The 27,604-nt window shown below is 32.7% G+C and overlaps 2 protein-coding genes across 2 annotated transcripts in view; one reads left to right on the forward strand and one right to left on the reverse strand.

Moving 5' to 3' along the window:
- The window catches only part of LOC140441791 (zinc finger protein 395-like), a 232,435-nt gene that overhangs the window by 184,148 nt on the left and 20,683 nt on the right, over nucleotides 1-27,604 (forward strand). Inside the window, exon 5 of the mRNA XM_072532712.1 lies at nucleotides 25,368-25,468. Coding sequence (XP_072388813.1) covers nucleotides 25,368-25,468 — 101 coding nt within the window. The remainder of the gene's footprint in view (nucleotides 1-25,367; nucleotides 25,469-27,604) is intronic.
- On the reverse strand, nucleotides 9,792-12,726 carry LOC140440918 (uncharacterized). The gene is made up of 2 exons (XM_072531277.1): nucleotides 12,303-12,726; nucleotides 9,792-11,242 (listed from the first exon to the last, which is right to left on the reverse strand). Exons 1-2 carry the CDS (start codon nucleotides 12,406-12,408, stop codon nucleotides 9,792-9,794), a joined length of 1,557 nt encoding a protein of 518 aa, XP_072387378.1. The 5' UTR covers nucleotides 12,409-12,726.

Below are 27,604 nucleotides of genomic sequence, written 5' to 3' on the forward strand. Positions count from 1 at the left end.
GAGTTTATCTTTGGCAAGGATGGAGTTTCCACAACGATATGTTTGGAAGTAGTAGATTCTCCCCGTCATCCTCGGGTATAATTCCTTTGAAAGCCACATCTAGTGCTTCACATCTTACTTTATTTTCATCATTTTCAAGTTACATCACTTTCCTTTGTAGATAATTTTAAATGGAAATCTGATCGAAAGTCAAAATTTAAAATCGAAATTCTCTATAAATAATCGAATAATGCACAGTTCCCCTATATACATATAAATATCAAAGTTTAATTAAATACGAGCAATGTTCGTCGGCTTATAGAAACTATAGGCTTAGTATCTATTGTCTACCTTTTTGTGTAAAAATATTGTTACAAAACATTCAAATGTAATACGTATTTCCTTTATTTGAAATGCTTGCAAAATCTTTTAAATATTGATCTTTAACTGAATTTTTTGGCGTGCGTTTAACATTAAATCTACTGCGTAGTTTCCGTCGTTTCTCGTTTCCCCAATATCCGTTATGCTTCTCTGCTCGCTTTTCGTATTATTTTAAAGAAAATCCCTGTAGCAATTTGTCTCTACCGTTCGCGCATATACGCCACCTCGATTTTGATAAATTCAAAGCATCATCATAATAAAGTCTAACAAGTGACAGCAACCAGTAACGCAGAAATCGTGACGTCATCAGATCCACAGCACGCTGCGTTCACAAAGAAGTGTATATATGTATCTTTTCCTTGTATAGGGGACGCTCTCGGGGTATAACGACAACATCTGTAGGGCGTTGACCTCAATGTTTACATCGCGCCAAACAGGAGGACCGTCCGTCTTCTCTCTCTTTTCAAACGAGGAGGTTAGAAAAACACAAACAATGAATGCAGTTGCACCGATTTCATTTCGCAGGTAATGCGATGGATGTAAACAATCAAAGAGGTTTTTGAAATCGTGTGTGTAGGGAGCTATTTTCAGCTGTAATATCCTGGTTGAGGCCAGTGGAATCGTATTTAGGACGGAATTATGTTTGCTGCTTGATACATTTTGAATTTATAAAGCGTCATGAAACAAAGGAAAATATACATTACGTATATTCAAACAATTTTGTTTATTTAAACATATAAGAAGAATTATTATAGGGGAAAATTATTACAGTTTTATGATAATATTTCGATACAGTGTTCGAGCATTAATATCGAATTGAATTGCTCGAGCATTATCGTTTAACATTCATCAATTATTCCACATTCCTTAGAAAGAAAATTTATTAACAAAGAAATACTTATATACATCCCAGAACAATTAGTAATCATGATTATATTGTAATGTCCCTGTCTGATTTGTCATAATCAGGTGTGTTACCTCTAATAATGCTTTTGTTTCTGCCTTATTTGTAAGCCTTTTTTGGATAAATATAATTTGAGATATTTAACGTTCGGTCTATTTTTTAAGATCTAATTCTTATTTCGCTCTTTTTATTTGTTACAAAACCTGGGGAAACCATATTTTCCTTTGTTTTATACAGTATTTTAGTGGATTCTACCTTTTTCATGCGAATCCCACGAGTTAATCATCTATATATTCCTGTTTTGTCAATTTGTTTGTAAAAGTTTGTCAGAGAACTGAAAAACAGAAGGAGGCGACGAAATAAATATGTAAATAAATAATATACTTCGACTTCAACTACAAGATATGGAGGTTCTCTTGCTACATTTAAGAATACATCTAAATCAATGTTGGTTGGAATCCAAAATACATCAAATGTAGCAAACCGCACAGTTATATCACTGTTTAAAAAAGAACCATAATAATTGCGAAAATTATAGAGGTTTGCCAAATTTTTCTGCCATCTCTTATGATCAATAATTGATACCTTCGATTATGCTTTTTTCCATCTAATGTATAAATCCCTTAGAATTTTTCAAGCTTATCTCTTTCTATTACCCAAAGGGGTAAACGCAAACTACACAATTAATAATTTTCCTAACTAGCGGGTTTATTGGGTTAAATTTGTGTGGACCTTGTTGGGAGGACAATTCCCCCTCCTCCCGTCTATTCACCACTGAGCCACTGTAGCTTGTCTCAAAATATATCGTCTTGATTTTCCCCTCGTTAAAGTATTAAGTGTTATTATTGCCATTGCCATCAATGGAATAACCAAAGTAATTGGTTCTTAGTGATTAAACATCAGAGGCTGGCTCCAGGTAAAAATAACAATACATCGATTTTATTTCAAAATGTCCATTTTATTGCTTTAATTTTATTTATTCATATTATTTATAACAGTTTTAATTATAGTTTATTTTTATGAACGAGAGAGTAATTAGCATAATTTTAACTGGTAGCTCCGACCACTCCATGGGCGTGCTCAAGAATAATTAAAAAATTACTTTGAATAATTGTAAAAAATAAATGAATTATTTCAGTGTTATAAAGTGTTATGTGTATGTAAACAAAAGTGACCTCTTTTATCACACACTATATTAGAACTGACTGGCCTACATTAAAAAGGGTTTTAAAAAATTCACATTTTTTTTAATTTTTAAAAATTACAAAAGAGAAAAAGAGTTTTTAAAACCGTCTAAGGTATGTTAAATAGATGAATAAAAATATTAATATGAAACTTACAGCTACTTGTTACAAATCCAAATCAGATTCAGAAGATGAACTTTCAGAACCAAGTTTTATAATAACTGGCTCGATCATTTTATCAGTAATATTGTCCAGCCTCCACATTTTTTCCTCTTCTTTAATAGTGTGATTTACTGCCTTTTCCCAGTTTTCAGGTTTTACATTATTTACGGCCTCCAAAAACAACTGTTTAACATCATGAATTTTAAAAGTGGTATTTTTTCTTGAAACTTCACTCTTTATCTGTGCCCATACCAGTTCAATCGGGTTTAATTCACAATGATATGGTGGGGATTTAAGTACTGTCATTCCACGATTTTTGGCAATTTCATCAATTTCGTATTTTTTAAATTTTTCTTTATGAAGGGCACACAACGAATAAAGTTCCTTTCTTATAGATCCAGGATGGTACGTAATATTTTTTGAACTCAGCCAATTCTGCAAGTCTTTTTTTAACCACTTGGTTGTGGGCAGTCCTATAAGTCTGGAGTGATAACTTGCATTATCCATTACTATTACACAGTTCTTAGGAAGAAGATCTATCATTTGTTCGAACCATTCTTGAAAGACATCAGCGTTCATGTCTTCATGGTAGTCACCGGTACGAGTTGATTCAAAAGTTAATAAACCACCTTCAACAAAACCGTCTGAACTGCCAATGTGTACTATTATCAGCCTGCGTCCCTTTCCTGATGGTGGGTTTAAACCAGTAGATAAGTTATTTACAAAAGCGTGCCTTTGACTTGTAACAGTTTCATCCTGCCAAAATTTATTTGGTGTATGACCCTCGTTGATCCATGTTTCATCAAGATAAAATATTTTTCTTTTTTGGTTTCTCATTTCCTTAATGGTTCTTAGAAAATGTCTTCTCCATATGACAATATCGCTTCTTTCTAATAAAATAGACTTTTTGGGATATGTTCCAGCGGAAGCCTATTTCTTTTAAAAGTTTCCATAACGTACTTCGACTCATTTCTGGGTAATCCTTATCATCTCGAACTGAGACAAGAACTTTATCCAATGTTGGAAATTCTTGTCTAAAGAAGAATTCATGCACTTTCCGTCGAAGTCCTTCTTTAAAATGATATTCTATTTGAAATTTTGGTTTCCCTGGAGCATTACGTGGCATTTGAAAACTACCACATTTCTCTTCTTTAATAACTCTGTAAATCGTAGATTTCCCAACACCAAGTGTACTGCTAACTAACTCAACGGTCTCATCAACACTTTCACATAAACGTTTGTCTGTAAATGATTTAAAACAATTAAATATTAATGTTTTTTCATTAACTGTTAAGAGGACCAATTTTTCGGCGTTTACACGGCACTTCCAAATTTTCCATAACACTAGTATACACAATAAACTGCACCTTGCAACTGAAGTACCTACTTTTAGTGAACTGTTAAGAATTTTGAATACGCCACTTGGACCTTCCTATATACAAAATGGAAAAACCCACTATCACATTTTCTGTGGAATAAGTTTAGAAGGTAATTATCTAGTCAATTACTGTCGTAGATTCCTGGAATTAAAGAATTAAATGTTTGATTGTTGAAACCCTTACTTCGTGGAATGCACTATTTTCAGATAAAATAAAACGTTTTATTTTATCTAAAGAATTAAACTTTATTTTGCAAATAGGCAAAGAATTAAACTTTATTTTGCAAATAGATAAAATAAAACGTTTTATTTTATCTAAAGAATTAAGTTTTATTTTGCAAATAGGTAGGTACTTATTAAACTTTTATTGGTTATATATAACCAATATAATAAACATCTTACATTTCTTTCAAATTCATTAGTACCTGTTAACCTCCATCACTCTGACACTGGCAACCTTATTTAGGGATTAGTAACCCTCACAACTATTGTATTCTATTCTGCTCCAACCTTTATACCTGGTGGTCATACTCAATTTAAAATTGTTTTCCTATATACTTCTGTAAACTTGTTGACAAATATCTGTTTTTCATTGAGTCCCCTGTATCAACAGTTTAGGGATTTGCATACATAATTTATTGTTTTATTACTCTCTCATACATAAAAATACACTATAACTGTATGACAGTGGCAGTCAGCAGAGAACTGTTTTCCGCCCTCACATTTACTTTAACTTGATGCCACATATGCTCAATAGGGTTAAATACACAATACTCACGAATTTCAGTTTTAGTACTAGAGAGATACTCTGTTCTCCAAGTGCACAGAATGTGTGATTCCATTACTACTGCTTTTTTGTCTATGTTACGGTACTTAAAACTCATTTTAGAAATGACTATGAGGGTGACACGATTTATATCTACCTTTGTTTCTTGTTCCTGTAACTTCAATTTAACTTTATCTAATGTAGGAACTGTCTGATGCACAACCTAAAACCTACCCACGCCTAAAACTTGGGCACGGCACTCAAAGAAGAAAAAGGAACTGTTTGATTTTTATGAAGGGAATATATTGTTGTTCTAACAATATCCTTTATCGATGATATTGGCGTTTTTGTAAGTAAACATGTTTCTTTCACAGCATCTTCTTTGATTATTGTATCTATTAAAGTATCATACACATTTTTAATTATTTCTTTTGCGTCTAATGATAAATGCTTCTGATTATGTTTATTAGATGTCAAGGGATTATTTTCTCATGGACGAAACATCTTTGTTCTGAACAAACTTCACTTATATACTATACACACAGTTGCAGGTACAGATTCTTAGTGAGTGATACTACCTATTAATTTTAATTCCCTCAATATTAGCCGTACCTAATTTAAAAAGTGTTTATCTATTAATAATAACAATAATATCATTAATCCTTTAACGACGGGAAAGCTAAGACTTTGAGACAAGCTATACCTATGCATATTATCATGAAAACCCATTTTCAAATAATAAATTATGGTGTCCCATTGATGGTTTTATTCTTTAATCCTTGGATTCGAATACCAAATATAGATACTAGCTAGTTGATTGACCTTTCTTATGATTCATGTTTTTATAAGATATATTTTTAGCATTTATCCTGAAATAGTAATTTTAATATTTAGTTCTACAGTTATGGTGTGTATTAGTCTTAAAAACTAAACTAATCTTTCAGTACAAAATAAAGTTTAAAAACATTTGATGAATTTTTGATGATTGTTGCGATGAAGGGATGTAGTGGATTTTGGAGTTCAAATATGGCTATAATCTTATATTTACTGAAAATTATTTATACTCTACGGAAATAACAAAAAAAACATATTTATTAATAAAGTTCCCACACCAAAAATCAATAATTTGATATCCTGTTTCTCACTGACCAAAAAAATATCAAAATTTGTGGTTGGACAACAACATGTTTTGTAGATAGGTTATGGATTAGTGGTCGACAATTGTAATCACCTTGTGCGTTTTTAAAATTTAAACATGTCGATAAACTTGCTTTATATCGATAATAGAATGTCATTAGATTCCTATGGTTTTGGCTTCACCGATAGTTAGACAGCTTATGGTTATGTTTGAGATAAAAAATTTAACAAAGAAACTAATATTTATTTTATTTCCTGTGTACGTATCTAATGTATAGTGCAACTTCGAAAATATTTACAAAGATATCAAATTGAAATTTGAACCTTGACTTTTCTGTTACATCATATGTATAGTATTTTAACGAGTATTAATGGTTCGTGCATATGGAATAGATTTCTTTTAAAATCAACAGATCACCTACCTGTATCAAAATTTATATGATATTTTTCAAACACATTTTTCGAATTTTACTTAGGAATGTGTATATGACCTATAATGTACGCATTATAGGTCAAAGATCGCTAAAATAGCAAATAACAACTGTGTTAAAATTTTTTCCTTTGTTTTGCGAATTATGACCTTGTACTATTTCGTCAATATGAATATCATAAAGCGGCTTGTGTGCTAAATGCTAAATACTAATACCACCATGGCCGTGCTTTTCTTTAATATATTTTTATTGGATCAATAATAGCTGTTTCAAGATTATTTGTTACTCTGACGGTAATAAGTTCTGTTCTTATTCGTATTTCTTTACTTTTCAATTCGTACACCGTAACGCCGAGAAAAAAAGAAGACCAGACGACTGGTATGAGACGCATAATGTGAAGTGCAAAATATAGTGCAGTGTACCATAGCTCTACTCTTTAGGTCTCGAAGCGCATGGATATGTTCCAGGGTATGCTCATGCTTGATCTTTGGCAGTTTGTAAATATGCCTGCTTTTTTATTAAGTTTTTACAGGTTTTGTCACCGTATTTACGCAGTTCCACTGACTACTGGTTCAAGTGTTTCAGAGGCTTTGTATAGTTCGCTGTGGAATTTAGTCACGAGTAGTATTATTGCATTGCTGTCTATAATTCTGGTGTTTTCGTTTGTTAGAGCAACGATTTGCTTCTTTCCAATGATTAATGCTTTTCTTATTTTCTTATAGTTTTTTCTGTTTTCGATTGCATTTTCTATCAGTGTTTCATTATATTTTCTTATGTCTTCAATACTCTTCCTTATTGTCTTACAAAGTTCTGTGTATTATATTCTCTGTATGTAGCTTCACGACTGTTTTATCTGCCCATTCTATTTTCATATTTTTTTTCTTATGCTTAGTGTCCACTTTCATAGCTTTGAGTTTTTAAGCCATAAGGTAGTAATTGGTCCAACACTTCATTTCTAAGAAAATTTGTTTTCCTGTCACATGCTAAAAGTATCAAAAATACTATATCCCCTTCATATAACCGTTCAATTGTGTACTTACCTCACATGCGGTTACTTCTTTTGCGCATTTTGGAGTTCACGACTGTTTTAGCTGCCAATTCGATTCTCACATTTTCTTATTTTTTTACTTATGCTTAGTGTCTACTTTTATAGCTTTGTGTTTTTAAACCATAAGGTAGTCCTTGGTCCAACTTCATTTCTAAGAAAATTTAACATTTCTTCAACGTGCAACTGTTCAACATCAGCATCGACCATGATAGCTTGTCTTATAGCGATCATATAGAATTTGCCGTTCACATTACCTTCGCATTTTTCTGTCACACAATAGAACGTTCTCCTCCTTCCAACTTTTTCATCCCGCCCCAAATCTTCGACGTCTACGCATCACTTTATAGCCCTCACATAAAATTATTAGACCCTCAGAGATACAGCAAAATGTTCACCGGCATCCTTTGGAGACCCGTAAACTCATGACCATAGATGGGTAAACTCATCACCAGCATTTTTGCCATAAGGCGCTGGTTTCTAATGCGGAAGATTGCCTGTTATCTGTTACACTCTTTGTTTACGTGGCCATCTATTAAATTCAGAAATTATTTTAAACAACTTGCTTTAAAATTTAACTGATATTTTATGTATGTGTTTATATCACGTGTCTCACGCATATTCGACGTATTAGAGCTACCTTAATGAGCAATTCACTCTTCATGTGGAAGGAACAAGGGCAAATGAAAGGAAATTTTTCTTGTCTCATAGTTTTCGGTAGTTATCAGTAGAATTTCGGATTTGGATTCTTCTTTTAAATTATCAAACCTTAACGGTTTTTATGGTCTTTACCTATGGGGGTGCAGGTAGGCCAGTGATCAGTTTACAAATCAACCTAGGTCTATTTTAAAATCACTGGTTTCACATACTAACTACGAGTTCATTTATGCTAATTGGTGATGAGTTTACGTGTATTCCAAATCTTCTGCATTTATCTTTATTTATTTCCCCAGTACTGTGTAGGTACATTAAGAGCATATGGTGTAACAGCATTTAACTTTTTTTTATTTTCAATTCTTTACAGCCTTTTTTTTATTTATTTATTGTTCTCTGCACTTGACAATACTTCTTATATTCTGACATATACTTCTGACAATAATTATTATACTAATAACTATTTTGACAATACTTCAATTATTTTTACCTACTAATTTATTTAACTTCTGGTTTTAAATGGCACTGAACAGACGATGTCCTTATTTATACTAACTATACCTCATATTTATGTGTGTGTATGTGCTTAAACAATACTTTCTATTTTATTTCGGCATTCCATGTTTGTTACATATTAACTACATACACAGCGGCATCGTGAATGTGTTGGAAAGTGCAAATATTTTCTTTGCTCAGCTGTAAATTAGGCTATTCAAGAGTTCCACTTTCTTGTATTATGCAAGTATCCACTGTATCTACATCTGTTTTCATTCAATCAATGTATTTACATAAAACCATTTGAATTGGCATACATGTTTATACAAACTGATGATCGATACTTTTCCGCACAAGTATATTTCTGTACCGTAGAGGTAAAGGGTAGTATATCCATTTAGTGAAGTTTTGAGATAATGGGAAAATAAGATGAGTTCCAGATAATTATTGCAACCATTCTTAATCTGAAGACATATGAAATTATGTATTTATATAATTGTAACGTTATATTTTAGTTAATCAATATTGTCCTACTGTGATAAAAAATTTGTTTATATATTACATAATATTGGGACTTAAGGTCTTTTGCCTCGGCATGTACCGGCAGATAAAACATTGTAAAAAATAGTAAGTGCCTACATAAATTCAAACAAAAACACAAAAAATGATAAAAAAACATTTATTCATCATCGCTATCATCAACTTTTTTTGTAGTAACAACTAAATTTCTATAGAACTCCTGAAACTGACTGGGGATCCATTGTAAAAGGATTAGTAAGTGATCCTTTTTCTTTTGTGTGATTCCTTTTGGTTTTTGATATCGTAGTGGTAACTGCTCTGGAAGATTGATCGCAGTTGCTGTTCTTCTAGCGACGTGTAATTCTTTGGGTCTAATTTCTTCAAAAGCCTCTTTATAAAAAATTATGGTCGGTGTGTCTTTTTTTACTTGGAATTGGACTACGTTTGAAATGAGGAAATTATTATTGTCGGCATTTTTCTTTTTACTGATGAATGGGGATTGAGATTGAGAGTAAAGTACTTCAAAATTTTTGAAGTCATCCTTGTCCATTTTAATCACCTGAGCACCTACGGAACTGATTAATTGCTGCCAATCCCAAGGCGTTACGATCTGCATTGTTGGCTGTTTTTTTACAGATCTTTCAATTATAGCGTGCACTTGGTCAGCTTCTAAATGAGTGTGTCCTCTCAGTAAATATTTATGGTTAACTACTTTTAAATTAGGGCAGATGTTGAAAAGCCAAAAGTAGCTCATCATTACCATAACATTGCGGTTTTGACTAGGGCAATTATCTGACCAAATAACCAATTCTTGGTTATGCCTTCTAATGCCGAGGCAATTTCATGGCCACCCCTTCCAGCTTCGGATTCGTCCCAGATAAGGCAATACGATTTATTTTCTGTGGCGTCGTATATCGTGAAATTTATAGTCCATAATTTCAGCTTGTAGAAACTTTGGTTATTTGTCAAACAGGGCGTAGGCAAGCATTTCTGCAAATCACACATTATAATTTTAGTTTTTCCAGCTGATTTTTTGCTTTCATTTTTATCGTTTGCTTTCATTTTGTATCGACTTTCTGCTTCTTGAAGATGTTGTTCATAATTTCGCCGTAATGTTATTGTTTCTTGCTCGGAACAGTTTTTTAATTGTAGCATAAACCGATCGCAACTATCACAAGTATCCACGGAAACCGATTTAAATGCTAAATTAAAATCATTATTGAAAATTTTTTTATACAGCCATAATTTAACAATTTCATTATTTGGAATGTGGTCTTCTTCACACTTTAAGGTATATAATTTGTACATTTTTTCACAGCTCAATTCTGGTCCTAGATATTTCTTGGCAGTTTTGGATCGAGAATAATGACTTTCGTAGCACGGAAACGACTTAATGTGCTCTCGTACTCGATCCAAAACCGCTTCTGGTGTTTTATTAATTGGTTCATGCCTTCCCCTATGGTCTTGTGCCACAAAGCCTCCCATATTGTCGTTTTTTAGAACGTTACGTACAACTGTTTCTGAAATATTTAGAGTGTTTAAAAAAAATTTTTTACATACGTCAATTTTTTTTACACCTCCATCTAACTTTATATCAAAATTATAAGAAATGCTGACTTCTCTCGGCCTTTTAGAATGGTTTTTAGGTCTACGACGTATTACACTCTTCGGAGTGATATGCGAGCGCACAAATTGACGCTTTAACTCCCAATTTTTTGTGTTACACCAATAATTCTCAAAAATTTGCTGTCTTACAGCTTCTGCTATTTTTTCTGAACATTTTAGTCGACAAGGAGGGCAAGGGGGCTTCATTGCTTTAGCTTTTACAATTTTACCTGATTTATTGATGTGTTCCTTTCCTCCTAATGTTGCCTCTACTCTTTTTGTTACTTTCCAAGTTTCTGGTTTCTTATGACGTCTTTTCTTTTTGATTTGGTTATTAGTTTCCGTTTCATTTTCAGTCAAGTTTTTGTCAAGTTGAACATCTTCATCATCATCTGCTTCCAATTCACCATTATTGTCTACCAAATAATTGCTACTGTAGCTATTGTTATTGCTGTCCATATTTTCTCCATCATCGTCTGTGTAATCGGGGTCTTTTACGCTATCATCATCGCTAACACATTCTTCAGTTAAATTAGACAAATAATTGCAATTTTGAGCACGGCTTGTTGAAGCTTGAGCAATATCAGAGGCGTTCGTCGATTCTGTAAATAAAAAAATTTATTTTTATTTAATCTTCTCTATCTGTCGAACTGTTAACAGTACACAGAATAATTTATTATATTAAATGGGAATAAAGCCACAATTTATTTTTAAATGAATTTATTTAAAAATAAATTGTGGCTTTATTTCCATTTAAAATAATAAATTACATAAGATACCACAAGAAAATAACTTCAGAACAATACACAGAATAAAGCAAAAAATGGATTAGAGGCATTGTTGTGTGATTCTCAAAAAAAGCAGCAAGTTCACTATTTTGCAGGTTGATGTTTTCTTAGAAAGATAATACAATACCAGTTACTACAAAAATACTACTTAAGGGGATGGGTACGAACTTTCGACTTCAATGATATTTAAATGGGATTCATTTTTTTTAGAATTCTGAGAAAACTAATAAGTATTTCTGAAAAATTTAAACTCAGAATGGAAGATTACCTTTATTACCGAGGGACGACAGTCCCTGAAAACTTCTATAATGTTTATTTTAATAAGTTACGGGGGTGAAAAACGAAGAGAAAATGTAGTGTGATTTTGAATTTGAAATATCTCATTCAAAACAAATTTTTATTCATTCTAAGGGACTTTCGGCCCTTTCATTTTGCGTTTAAATTTGTTAAAAATACTTATTAGTTTTCTCAGGATTCGAAATAAACGATAACATTTAAAATACATAGAAAATTTTGAAAGGCGTCAAAATTGTGCATTTTTGTTCCTTTCCCCTTACTGGTTATATTAATTTTGTATTAGTATTAGATTTTACAAATATTTGTTGAAGATTAAGAATTTCAATTACTTTAAAAAAGGAGCAATAAATGTACTTATGCATCTGAGAATTGGACAGTGAATAAAACAACATAATATCTACCGGTCAGAACTCTTACAACAGCAATATTTTCAAATGCCCAAACTATAAAGACTCTAAAGAGCAAGAACAAGTAAACACCTACTATATAAAACGTGACAAACCAACATTTTTAGAACATGTTAACAATTTCCTAGTGTTATAAGATTATATAAAAATTAAAACTTAACCTCACTTACCGTCTACGGTCAAATTTTCAGCTTTTGCTTTTTCCACAATCGCACATATCCTCGATCCAACCATGTTTTTTAAATTTTCCAAAGTTTTAGAGTCTTTGGAATTCATTTTTGCTTTTATTTTTTGTAACTGTCAACTATCTATCAAGTAAAACGCTCTGTCAATCAAGGTGACTAACACTTGTCTGGAGATACTGCTGTTTACCGCGCGCGAAATAGCCTGCTCGATAAACAAATCCGACAGCGGATGGAGTTACTATGCTTTACCTCGTTCTCCAAAGGATATACTACTTTTTCTTATAAGAATATCTAGGCCACCAGTAATACTTCACATACCATCTTTTGCCACAAATAAGATTGGAACATTTTAAGCTTAGCCAAAGTATTAAGTCCAAATTAGAAAAAAATGGAGTTACTACCCTTTACCTCTACGGTACAGATTTAGAAGATAATTAGAAGACTACAATACAATGTGATTTATTTGTATGTGTTATACAAATCTCGGGCATGGGTGATGATAAAACCTAACGTAATCTTTTTCTTCTCAACTCTTTATGCCTTTTGAAGTGAAGATTAGATAATACATACAATAAACAAAATAATTAATATAATGGATCTACCAATGTAAGACACAAAAAATGAATAAAAATTAGTCAAAATTCTACCAATTTTACAGAACTCAACAGGATTATGCCGTATTGCGGTAGCTAGATAATAGGCTGCAAGTATAATAGAACATAACCTAAAACAGTGTAGGCAATTTCTCAAAACTTGGTAGGGCAAAATCAAAATATCAAAACAGTGCTGTAGGATTTTTTTCATTCGTTCCTCATCCATGTTTATTTGTTAATTGTTCTTTCCTAGTTGCGCTTTTACCTTCCCTATTTGGTACGTAATCAAAGAAAAAAATACAATACTTGGGTCACGTGTTGAGAGGTGAAAGATATGAAAGGTATCATATCATATTGAAAGGTAAAGTTCAGGGCAAAAGATCAGTTGTAAGACGCCAAAACTCGTGGCTGAAAGATATGAGGAGATGGTTTGATCGCTCATTAACAGAAATCTTTCGTGCAGCAGTTTCCAAAGCTACATTTGCCATTTGGATCGCCAAGCTGTGAAAGGAGACGGCGCAATAATAAGAACATTTGTTATGTCTTCCAAAACTTTGTTTTGCGATTCTCAGTTGCTATATTTTAATTTGGAATCCTCCTCATTCCTCGAGCCCTTGTTAGGGCGTGGTGATACTCCAACTATTATTTTATTAGCCGTATGGACGGCTTCATGTAGGGATTTTCCCTCCAGAGTCTTCATTTGGTCTGCCCATCGTGTTGGAGATCTTCCTGTTGGTCTTCGGCCTTCTACTTTTTCTTCTACCAGTAATTCCATGGTCCCCGTTCTTCTAGCTATGAGACCGAAGTAAATTAGGTATGGTCAGTTTACTTTTTTTAATAGCATATACAGTTATTCCAGAATTGACATGTTGGTTCTATATTCTGTCCAAGACATGCGTAGAAAGACCCATGTTCCGAAGACTTCGATCTTACTCCTATTATCCAACCTGAGCTTAGTATTCTTTGTTATTGTTCGGTCTTTTCATATTTTAATCAGTTAGTAGTCGGGGTTCGGATCATTCCTAGTGTACGTGATAGTATGCAGCCCTGTCTAGTTCCTTCCTTTGTTTTGAACGCATCTTAATATATTCCGTGTATTTTAACTTTGGTTGCTTTTGTCATACATATTTCTTATTAAGTTAACTAGGTAGTTAGGTACTCCCATATATTCCAATATACTCCATAGGGGATCCTATTTTGCTGAATCGAAAGCTATTGTGTAATCAATGAAACAGAGCAGTATTGTTATTAATATGTTGTGTTCCCGCGTTTCTTTTCGTGGTACGGATCCACATTGTTGTTCGGCTATCTCTGAAAGAAAGTTCTTCTATCTGTAAATTTGAAATTCACTTTAAATTTCATTATATATATATATATATATATATATATATATATATCTTTTTCCAATCTAGAAAATCCCCAGTTTCAAGATTTTCCACCAATTTTAACACGATTGTATACTAAAAACTCACGTGAATAGTAATATACCACCAGACATTGCATATCGACTTGATCCTTTACTTCTTTTGTGAAGATACCCAAATCCTTGTAGACGCATAATAACAGTCTGGAAGAAATCAAAACAATTTTCGACCCTCCGATAAACGAAGAAGCAGGTGTTCCTTTCGAAAGCCCGTCACTTTCGTCCCCTTTTATAAATTTCGGGTGCACTGAACCCCTCCGATCTTCAACAGGTAGAAGATTTTCAGATTCGGCTGAGGGTATTCTGTGTTCAATAGAAATCTTGGCGTTCTAATATTTTGTATTATATTTCGTTCGACAGGTGCTCATAATATTATGCAGGTACTATGCTTTTAAAAATTGAAATAAAATATTGTGTATAGAAATGATAGAATGGCCAAGTAATTGACGAAACAAATTTATATCGAAAAATTCAAAATAACCAGAAATTTTTATCAAAGATTGAAGATGAAGCTTGAGAGTATAAAAAAATAACGTACAGTACATTCAACCAACTTACACATCTAAACGATTAACGGAATTCGCAGAAAACCTTTCGTTGTAATAGTAGAAGTTTTAAAAGTAACGGTAAACTGCACTGATGTTCTCCATAATGTTTAACACTTTGCTAAATTTTAGGCATAAAATAAATATATGTGTCATTAACCCGTTGTTCATAGTTCTGCATATTTTGTTACATTTTTTTAATAAATAGTATTCTTGTATAATATTATTTAACGTAAATTTCTTTCACCTACTTGTTTAATCATTTTTTTCTGAAACAAATACTACCGTGCTAAGGATAATTTATATTCAAAGTAGATATACAAAGTACTAAAATATCACTTTTAATTTTGGTTACAAAATACTTCGTAGTAAACTAAAACATTTTGTCAATTTAAATAGTGGTGGTTAGATTGACCATATTATGTCTGTTAAGCTGGATTTATAGTTTGACGGACTATAGACGTAGACGCACTGCAGACGTAACAAACGGACTGTAAATATTATTTCAATTTATAAATCGACGGAGTGGAATTTTTTCGCATGAGTAGAAACAGTGGCTAGAGTTGGTGCCCATGATACTATAATATCCTTTTATTATTTATTATTATTATTTTATAAATTCTTAACGTTCATTGTAACAAATAATCAACAAAATCAAAATTCGATTATATTGATAAACAACTTTACAAAATGGTGGGCGTGGCAGACAGTTCACTTTGGTTGACAGCACAAAATTCTTCCTTTTGATTGGCCAGACGCAAGTAACGCACTGTAAAAGATGAAACTTCTCGAACTCTTCCGTTGCAGTGCGTTTCACTTACGTTCCGTCATGCGTTTACGTTCATTTATAAATAAGAATACACAAAATTCTATGTTGATCTTTTTCCAGTGCGTCTACGTTTACAGTCCGTCAAACTATAAATCCAGCTTTAGAGTGTACCGTTTTTGAGACGTCTGCGATTACGGGTTAAAGTTAGGGTTTTGGTAAATATATTTAAATTTTTATTTTCAAATGAAAATACTTAAATAAATAATAAAAATAAAATAATTGTGGTAAACATTTTAATTTGTTTATGTACGGTTTCAAACCATTTCTAAAAATTTTATCAAACATAATTAAATTACAATCGGCATTCCTAATGATCACTAGGCTAATTTGCTTAATGTGTTTAGGATCTTTGTAAGCGATTATATTATATTTTACCTCTCAAACACAACAGTTAGCTGTCATATGGATCTCAGTATATTATAATTCAAACGTGTAGTTTCAAGTGACAATGGTGGACCTGTAAGTTATTATGTATAAATCGACGCGTTTGTGACGAACTCGGGATAAGTGAAAGTAAGCTAAAAACTGTAATGAAGACTGTCAGAGATTCTCAAGAAAATCTTACTGTGGCTGAGTATCACGAAGATAAGAAAACAACTGGTAAACATTCTAGGAGCATTGACTTACCTGATGGAGAAACATTTGAAATTCGCAATATTTTGTATCGAATGCGTGAAAACAATCATCATGTCAGTTAGATACTTTACTGGCCAAAATAAGAGAAAGTCAAATTTCTAAAATTAAGAGGACTAGCCTTTGGAAAATGTTGAGAGATTTAGGATTTAAATTCAAAAAAGAAAATGATAGGTTACTTTTATGTGAAAGGAGTAGTGTTGTTCATAAAAGAATTAAATTTTTGAGAGAATATACTAGACTTAAATCTGAAAATGACAATCAACATTCGTATACTTAAATGAGACTTGGATATTTGCAAAGGGTAGAATTAAAAGAATTTGGCAAGACGACAGCATAAAATCAATAAAAAACACAGATAGCGAAGGCAAAGACACATCATTCTTCATACAGGAGAGAAAGAAGGCCTTATAGAAAACACAGATTTGATATTTTCTTCAAAATCAAAATCTGCTGATTGCCATGAAAACATGAATGCAGATATGTTTGTTAAATGGCTTGAGGAGAAACTGTCATCTAGTCTGAGTGAACCATCAGTTATAGTTTTAGATAATGCATATTACTATTCGGAGATTTTGGAGAAACAACCAAAACAGTCGTGGAACGTACCGAGCATAAAAAATTGGTTAGTTAAAATAATATCAATTTTCCGGAAAACGCCTTCAAATCAGAGTTACTGGAAATTTCAAAACGTAATGAAAAACCAACAGTTTATGTAGTTGACCAAATTGTATCAAGTTATGGACATCAAACACTACGGTTTCCGCCGTATCACTGCCAGTTTAATCCCATCGAACACATCTGGGGTATATGTAAAACGTATTATGATAATCACGTTGGATGCAGTGAATACAGTGATGCAGGTAGGGAAATTTGGCAAGAAGCTCTTAAAACTGCAACTCCAGAAATATGGACCAAAACTGTAAATAAATGTAAAAAAGTAATAGAAGAGTGGTGGATCCGGAAAAATAAAATTAGTGAAATTAATCCAGTGATTATAAATTTACATAATGATAGCGGTAGTTAGTTTAGTGGCGATGATGATGATTTATAAATTTAAATAGTCAGTAAGTACACTATTATAATGTTATTTACAAAATAATTGTACAGCCGGTTAACCATTATATTTATACATTCATTATTAGCCAAATAAAAAATAATATTTCAAATTCTATTTGAATTTTTGCTCCTCATTTTATACAAATTAACTGAATACAGGCAAAAATATTCTAAACAAAGTAAGTAGGTAATTAAAAAGATTATGGAGAACTCCAGTGCAGTTTACCGTATTAATCCAGTATTATTATTACCAGTATTAATCGTTTAGAGGTGTAAGTTGGTTGAGTGTACTATAGTTTAGCTTTGCAGTTAAAATATTGCTTACGATGTAACTAAAGTTAGCGTAGATTTAGCTAAACATTAAACGCTGAATTATATTACGGAAATATCCACCAATTTAAATTCAGATGGCCATAAGGAACAAAATGATAATCGCTGATGAAATGTACTTATGTTAAAATCTTGATCTAATGAAATATGGCTTAGATAATAAGAGTTATTTGGCAACTTTTACTAGTATAGTATGGAAAGTATTTATTGAAGTTAGTTAAATGTTGTCAATGATAATTTTGGCCAACTTCTCACCCCCGTTCGTATTGATATGAGAAGATTGCAGTATCGATGACGAGTATTAGAGTTTGTTTAAGTCCTAACCTTGAAGCGACATCATTTTAGGTTAACCTTACCGAAGACCTGAAGATGAACAGTAAATGGTAGTGATCGAAACCGGTCGTCGTAGGTTCAAATAAAATAGATTGTGAATCATAACATTTATTTCTACAACCCTGATAAACATTTATGTTTAATACATATTTATTTTTCACATAAAAACAAGTGAAATGACATACAAGAACGATATTAAACGGATATTATATTTAAGAATTTAAAACATAGTATAAATTTATGATTATATTTTTCAAAATTTTTAACCAAAAACTTCCATCTTCCATCAAATTTTGTCATACCTTTACAATTTCCCCCACTAACATTTTAATGTTGAATCGTAATCTGAGTCCGTCAAGAGTTTTTATGGTTATGATGTTATACTAATTATTATCCGAACGGACAGACGTTCCATACTGCAAAAAAACCCAAGTAGGGGCAAATCCCTTCGATTCGTATTCAGATTAAACGATAAAAGAAGAAGATACAATGTTGTAGTTATTTGTAAATCGGCTTTCTGTCCGCCACTTCTTGCTTCATTCAATCGTTCACTTAGTACTTCTTCCTGAAAATTTGTATCCTAAACCATAAATATTTTCTTCGTGAAGAAGTAAACTTTGGAGGAACTGTAATTGGTATCTGCTTCTTCTAACCATTCCAATCACTTTCCTTTTTTTTTATTAATTTTTATACATTCTTTCAGTATTATAATTATCGTGAAACTTGGAAACATACAACTGCGAATAGCTGTCCAATGTTCACAGAGTACCACAGAGGGTACCGACCCAGACGCACTAGGATTGAAGAAATCCAGAGGGGTTGTTGGTTTCAGCTCTATGCACAAAAACGGGCCCAATAGTTCGAAAGAATTTATGACAAAACGCCATACCTAAATACAAAAGGGGATGTTTTCTGTGCGTGTGGTAGTTGGGGAAGGGGAAAGGATCAACACGATTGAACATGTATTTTAGATTTATAAGGAATACAAATGAATGTCACTGCGATTAACTTAATAAAATCAAAACTAATGAATTTTTATAATTTTTATTGTTGAAAACTGATTAATTAAATACAGTATAATCTTGAATTACAATTACTTCTTTTTAAATTATTCATCCAGTTTCAGCAAGCAGTGTTTTATTCTATTTGCGCAAAAAAGTCGGTCTAGATTTTTTATTTTTGCAAAAATCAATACAAATGCAACATACATCCAGGATAAGAGTTCAATATACCTTAATATTTCATTGCATAAAATGTAATGTGCGCACTGATAACAGTCACAATAATTATTAATCATAACAAAGGAAACCAAAGGAAATATGACCAATCATTTGCGTTTTGTATCAGAGGCGCCACAACACAGTAAAAAAACATTAATAATGTAGAAAAATTCGTATTCATATTGGTTTCAAAAAATACTTAAAATGCCCCTATAAAAAAACAAAATATTAATATTCAATTCGATTATTAGATATGAACAACATATTCAACGATTCAAGTGATAGATCTGCCTTCCAGAACTATAATAGAGAAGTGACAACTGGTAAAATTTAAATGAAAATTTGCAGATTATATCACTTGACAAAATGATAAGAGATGGAGTTAGTAGATAATATAATAGTACTGGCGACTATATGAATGTGAAGACAGCTAGAGGAAGACTTGAGGTTATTCGAAGTGACTATGTTAAGAAACATTCTGGAACAAGATGGACGTCCTGGATGGTGGATCTCGATCCACCTGGATAGTGGAACATACAAGGAAACGAGTTTCTGCTACATGCATAGAATAAGGTTTGATAGAGAGAGCCTGTAATGCAGTGTCACGTAACTGATCTTGTCTTTTAACTACCAAACACTCATCTCACAGACGGCGCTATATCCTATCCAGCATATAACTCGATAAACGCACATCAAGGCAGTGGCGAATCTAGACATTTGCCTTGGGAGGAGAACTTCCAACTTAAGAGTGAACTTCCAATGAAATACCAACCAAAAGATATAAAAAATATAAACCCAAACCACACAAAACACATAAATAATAGGTTTTCTTTAATTTTGGACCTTTTTGGGAGGGGGGAGGGGGAATTTCCTTATCCTCCTTATATCCGTCCCTGCATCAATGTGTACTTCTCCTTTATATGATTTATTTCGTAGTCAAAAATTTATCCAAATTTGAAATGAATTGAGTTGGATTAACGAAAAAAGTACTTAAAAAAAGGTGATTGATCCTTGATATGAAATAAAGTTGTTGTAATGGTTATACGAAGTAGGTATAGTTATAGTTCATCTAACTGTAATTTCAGTTTGTCTACTATATCTTTAGCTTATATTTTTTGTTATTTTTAATTATTTAGTTAGGTATTTAGTACTTAAATATTTACTTTTTGTTAAATTTCGGGTTAGGTTCATACCAGTTGCCAACTAGTGAAATCACTAAACATTGTTTTTGAATGAACATAATTTAGAATTGGTTGCGAAATTTAACAACTTTAAAGCAGTAATTAAAGAAAACATTTTTTAATAAAACGTGTTTAATTTTTTACTGTATAAATAGGAGGGTATAGCGAAACTGAAAAGAAACTTTCGTACCAGAGTACTGCTTATTTCCGTTATTTACAGCACCTAATTATCACACATTAAATACCCCTTTTATTCCTATTAAAATACGCATGACCACCTATGTTCACTGCTACACAATGTTTTTAGCTTTTAACTGTTTGTATTATTAGTCATTTAGTTGCCATTGGCCGTTGCACATCATAAGATTCCCTGAAATAATTGAATAATTCAGGCAAACATTACTCAAACAAAGGAATCAAATCCGCAACAGACTAGAGGGAGAAAGTGGAGGATTGTGTTGGTGTTGTCTCTCTTTCGAGTAAAGTGAATGACGTTGTCAATATGGCGCACAGGTCGATATGTTTATAGACAACGGACAGTGTTGTCAGCGTTTGTCCAGATTTACAAACATCTGAAACTTTCTGTCAAAATATCCTTTTAAAGACAACATCAAAATTGTTGTTAGAGTATATCAAGTCATAATTCAAAATGAGGATAAGAGAGAAGGGTATATTAATAGATAGGTACTTATTTTTAATAAACCATTTGTTTTCGTCCCTTATACTTTTAATGAAAATATGACATAGTCAAATCACCTTCAAATCAGTTTCAAAGTATTGTTAGATTTCTAGATATTAACAAAGCTAGTTTATGAAAGTACGTCATGTCATACACTGCCAAACATAAAATTAGGATCAATCCGTAAGTTGAATTTATTTTAGAAATTATTATTCTTTTTTAACTATTTTCGCTTATAACATAGTTTGCTAACGGATTGCTTGATGAAATCAACATTTTGTTCTTCAAAGTTTATTAATAGTAATGAAAATAAACTATTTTCCTTTGATTTGAAAGGGGACAATTTTAATTTGATGTGCTTTTTTTTTAAATAAAGGAGATTTTAAGAATTTTAGCGGAGAATATTCTCTCCTCTGGCAGTTTGCAAACAGCGAGGCATGTTTTGGATCAGATTTTGGATCACATTTTGCGAAAGATTATTCCATTCCTGCACCATTATGTAACGAAGCACTCTTGAATTTCTAGGTGGCTTTACATGACTCCGTAAATGTCTCTTCATATCATCCCAAACATTTTTTATGAAATTCATATATGGACTGCGAGCAGGCCAAACAAATCCTGTGTTTTGAACCTTGTCAAGATACTTAGTAACTATCTGAGCAGTGTGAGGCCGTGGAAAGAGTAACTCCGTGCGAGCGTCAAACGAAATGCCTCCTCATGCTATAACTGATCGTCTACCAAATGGAAGTAGCTCGACAACACATACTTGAGCATATCTCTCGCCTGGACGTCACCATATTCTTACACGTTTGTCTGAGCCCGTAATCTAATCTTGTATTGTCCAAGCCAAGGGTTCTCGTGCAAAATTCAATCTGAAAATTCGGTGTTTAAGGGAAAGCGGCGGTCCAGTTACTCTAGTTCGAGAAGATAAACCAGCAGCATGAAGTCACCTCCTAACTGTCCATTCACTTACGTTTAGATTTCTTACTTCTTCAGATGATTTCAAAGGGAAACTGCTGTGACCTTTCGTTTTCTCAATACACTAGAAACGACAAAGCGGTCATATGCAGCTGTTGTCTACCTCGACTTAAACCAGGTGTTCGATAAGTAGTGAAACTCGAGACACACACTCGAGAAACTTACACCAACGTTTCTCGGAGATTTATACTGACCGTCTACATCTTTTGGAGCCACCATAACATAACATACTCATTGCAATACACTGACAGAGACAACACTACACAAATAATTTACAATTAACGTTAAAACCACAAAAACAAAAACTATGCTGAGAATGGTTTTTAGAAATTACGGAATTAACAGACCTGTTTTATCTCAAATGTTTTTATGGAAATAGCAACAAGAATAATTTTTTTCAAGCAATCCATTAGTAAACTATGTTACAACCGAAAATAGTTAAAAAGTTGTGTTTGAATTTTTTTATGATTTCGTAGAAAAAGTCAAAAAATAAACGGATATAGAATGAGGTAAAAGGACATTTAGGTAATATATTACACTAGTGACACCATAATAATGACAGAAAATGAAGATAACACTCCAAATTCTAATTAAACAGTTTGTAAATACGGTGCTCCATTACAACATTGTATTTAAAAAAAGATAAAACGATGGGAATGTCAGCGGAATGAAGAAACTGTGAATTTTTTGTTAAACAAATTAATAGAACGTAAATAAAAAAAGGAAGAAGTACGAGAACAGATGAATAAAGCCAACAAAGCACTGGGATGTCTAAAAGAAACTATGGAAAAACAAATAACTTACAACAGAAACAACATCTGGAATATATTAAACTACAATAAGGATCATAATGACATATATTGCGGAAACAAGGACAACAGAAATAAAAATCCTACGAAAGTTAACAATCAAAAATTAAAAAGAAAAATGAGAAATGAGGAATAACCATATGTGGGATAGAAGATATATACCAATGGACCAAAAACGGAAAAACATAATGAAACAACATATAGATAGGAAGTGAGAAAACAAATATGTGAGAATAGCAAGTGACCAGTTGCCTAATAGAAAAAATGAGTTAGTTTGACAATAGGACGCAAAACACGTCATAGTTTGGTGGGAACACAAACTTTTACTGAAAGTACCAGAGATTCATGCGTTCTAGATAAGTAATACACCGTTCTCCATAAAGCTGATTACAGAAATTTGTTTCTGGAAGATTGAAAGTATTTTTCGTTTTTCACGATAGTTATGTTTAATAGAATCTTATGTAGAAGTATGCATTCCCTTGAAGGAAACTTTGTTGCATTCTATTATTTATTGATTTGATCAATTCATATGGACATTTTTTTTAGTTTACTAATTGCATTTAAATATTCATGTTTTCTTCGACAAACAAACCTTTTTCATTTAAATTTAAACTACTTTTCTGCTAGACATCCATCAGAAATATGCCAAAAACCGCAATAAAAATTTACACTATCGCTACTACAAATCATTCAAACCGTCCCAAGTTTTCACTTAAGGCGTCCTCCAAATCCCATTTCCTCGAGGATCCTGTTGGCCTGGAAAGTTTCCTATTTGACATTGACCTACTTGGCAACGCTGCAAAGTTCATGCCACGTGCTTCGAGGTGAAACGTAACAAAGGACCCGAACGGAAGGAGGATGATCGAGCGAATCCTTTGTCCTTGTTGACTTTCTGCTATTTCCCTGAAGTCCTGTGCAAGGATGCATTTTACACTATACATTTTTCTACCTTTAAAGAGAACAGTAATCAAACGGAAAGAATTTTCTGCTGAGTAATCGGTAATTGGTCGGATAATATTGCTGCTCGGAATATGTTACACATCTTGTACCATGTTACGTATAGTGTCACATCCAGAGTAGCAAGACTCGTTGGAACACTGAGTTCAGTTGTGGATCTTTGTGGTAGCTTTAAACGTTAGACATAATCAGATAGGAATGGAATTGACCTAGTCTTTTTTATATTCCATATTGTATTCTACTTAATTATTTTAATTTCGTATGCCTGGCATGTTGAGTGCTTGTATGGTATTGTTAAGAAATAAATATCTTATATATACAGCTATTAACAATTCGCATAACAGAAGTCAGCAACAGATACGGACTAGCTCTTAACAAAAAGAAAACCAAATTTATGAAAATTAGTAAAAAACCAATACTAAACGCTCAACTTACAACCAACCAACAGAATATCGAAAGAGTCGAGCAATATACATATCTAGGCACCAATTTAAATAGCCAATGGGACCACTCAACAGAAATTAAACAGCGAATAATAAAAGCAAAAGGAGCATTCGTTAGAATGAGAACCATTTTCAACAGTCGAGACATATCATTAAAAACAAAATGCCGTCTATTGAACTGCTACATATTCACAGTTCTGCTCTACGGAATGGAAGCGTGGACACTGACTGTTGCATCTATGAATCGGCTCGAAGCTTTCGAAATGTGGTGTTATAGGCGCATCTTACGTATATCCTGGGTTGAAAGAGTTACTAATGTGAAGGTCCTGCGTAGAATCGGGAAAGAATATGAAATTCTCATGACCGTCAAAACTAAAAAGTTGGAATATCTAGGACATGTAATGAGAAATCAAGAACGTTACGGTCTTCTCCAGCTGATTCTCCAAGGGAAGGTAAATGGTAAGAGAGGACCGGGAAGAAGACGCATTTCCTGGCTTCAAAATTTACGAAAGTGGTATAACACGACTACCACTGAACTGTTCCGCGCTGCAATAAACAAAGTAAAGATAGCCGTGATGATCGCCAACATCCGGAACGGATAGGCACTTTAAGAAGAAGAAGATATTTGATTTGACATTTTTATGTTTCGGATATGTATTTATTTTTCGTTTAAACTTCTTTTATTTCTAAATATGCGAAACTTGGGCTGTTATCTACTACTAGTAATTTCATCATGGAATTTATATTACTGAATTTCATTATCTTTGTAACAGGATAAACTTGTTAGTAAATGACAAATAATTAGATATTTTAATCCAACCAAAACTTTCCTATTCTCGCGATAAAAGAATACGAAGACATTCCCTAAACTAATGAGAACCACTAACTGTAACTTTTAAGCCACAATTAATTATTATCTCCTTTCGTGGCTTTGTACAATCTTCGCGATTACAGTGCTTCGTCTTTGGTACATTAAAGACAATAATTTTATTTACGTTGTTTAGGTAATTTAACGTTAACACTTTCTCTTTATTTCAGAATTTGACACGCATTGTGTTCCAATGCACTTGGCCAAGCTGCTTAAAAATGACCAATACCTGTGATGCAATCGAAGCGCATATTCGCAATGAGCATTTGAAGTAAGTACATATTTATTTTTCTCTTCGACAATTTCAATAATAGTATAAAAAGGGTTTTATTTAGAATTATGTTGATTTAATCAAACTGATTTAGATTACAATAAATCCAAACTTTTTCGGCATTAGGATATATTTCCATATAACCAGAAATAAATGTTTTATATTTTTTGGGCTAACTGTCCCAGTCTGGGCCAGTCAGGTTATTTTATAAAACCATACAAGGAGCGCAGATACATTAGGTAGATACTAAAGGAAATCCACAAAGAAAAATACTGCTATATTCGGATTGGTGTGAGAACGAAACACAACAATACCAATCGTGGATGTCTTTTCTTCCTAGTTCTTTTTATTGAGCCCTATATTATGATTGTGTGCCCAGTTCTTTGGATTGAGCAGTCAAGGTGTAGTGCTAAAGTAAATCTTACAGTTGAAATGGTCTGATTTTTACATCTGACGTTGCAATTTCCTGTAGAAAAATAATAAAACTAATAATAACTTCTTCATTTCCAAATTAAAATTGGATTTTTTTTTTAAATCTAACATCTCCAAAAAAAATCCAAATAATATTTACAACGAAGTCATTGGGAAAAAGTGCCTCACGGTACCTCTGAATGAGCATATTTTGAATGTTAATTAAGAAGTTATCCAATTGCTAATTAGGACGTTTGTGTACTACATCTTTACATAGAGAAAACTATACTTGTGGGAAGATCGAAGTTTCCATTAGTCCAATTCTATTAATATAAATGTTTGCGCCCACATATAGTTTCCTCTAAAGGCGCGTATACACTTGGCGAACGTATGTGATCGAAGCCTTGCGACCAAACGCCTTCGGTAAATGTGTACGCTCCAACAAACGATAGCAAACGCATGTATTTGCCTTCACTAGAGTTCACTAACTGGGCAGTACATCAAACGAAAATTGTAGAACGAATTCGTTTGGCTGTGTTTAGTGTGTACGCTTCCGAGTAAAAGTGTCGAACGAATGTCATCGCGATTTTGTTTTGATTTCCTAATTTGCAATAATGGAGTGCACTCATTTTTCTTGTTTAAAACTTAGTGGTTTATATCGAGAGCGGGAAGTTTTATGGAATCCAGTATATAAAACTTGTATATGAGTCACCAGTAGCTAAATATCGTAGGGTTAACATTAACCTTTCTGTTGACGGTATCGCTTCTCTAAATTTAGTATCTTCCTTCGCGATTTTTGGACCAATTTTATTTAATAATGATTCAAAATCAGTAGACTTCATTCTAAAAATTGTTTGAAAAAGCCCGTATTCCATGTCAGCTTTTAGATCATTAAATAAGTCTATCCCTCTATACCGGCTTCTGCTTTTGAATAATGATGTTGTTCACCTGCGCCGTTCTCGTCAGGAAATTGAAGAACTTGGTATTATTAACAACAAAATGTGTTGTATGATCAGGTGAAATTATATTTTGTTCATTCATAATACATTCATAGTTATAGTAGCTAGTTGTTGTTTATTTTGGACTCAGAGGTCTTCTTCAGGTCAATAAAGCAAATTTACCTTATATTTACTTTATGCTTTATGGCTTTATGTAGTGCCCATTTGGTAGTTTCTTTGTTTATTTTATCTATCTGAATATATTCGTTATATCCTTCCTTTTTATTTGCTATGTCGCATGGTAGGATTTGATCAATTGTTTATTTTGTACTCAGCTTTAGGCCTTGTTTAAGTCAATAAATCAAACTTGTCTTATAGTAAATCTATTTGTCTCCATAGTAACGTACGATATCTCGTATCTCGCTATATAACGAAGAAGTACCCTCTCGGTAGCCGTCTTGTTTTGTTTTTTCTTTCTTAACATATTCGTTATTCTATTGAACCTCATCGTCCAATCAATCTACCACGATACTCCTCATCTATATAACGTTTTACTGCACCATAGTAGTGTACAGGAGTACCATCTTTTTGAAACGTTATTTCCTAGTTGAGAAAAACAGGTCCAACTTTTTCTGAAAATTGAGTACGTTGTTTACGAAAGACGTGAGGATTTGTGTCATTTCATTACCTCACATTGTGTGTATTAACATTTCCATTAAGGGAAAGTACTTTCGTCACTAAAAGAAATTATTTTTATGTAATCTTATCTGTAATTGGTAATTTAATT

This window comes from Diabrotica undecimpunctata, chromosome 5 (genome assembly GCF_040954645.1).
Source record: "Diabrotica undecimpunctata isolate CICGRU chromosome 5, icDiaUnde3, whole genome shotgun sequence".
Classification (NCBI taxonomy): Eukaryota; Metazoa; Arthropoda; class Insecta; order Coleoptera; family Chrysomelidae; genus Diabrotica; species Diabrotica undecimpunctata.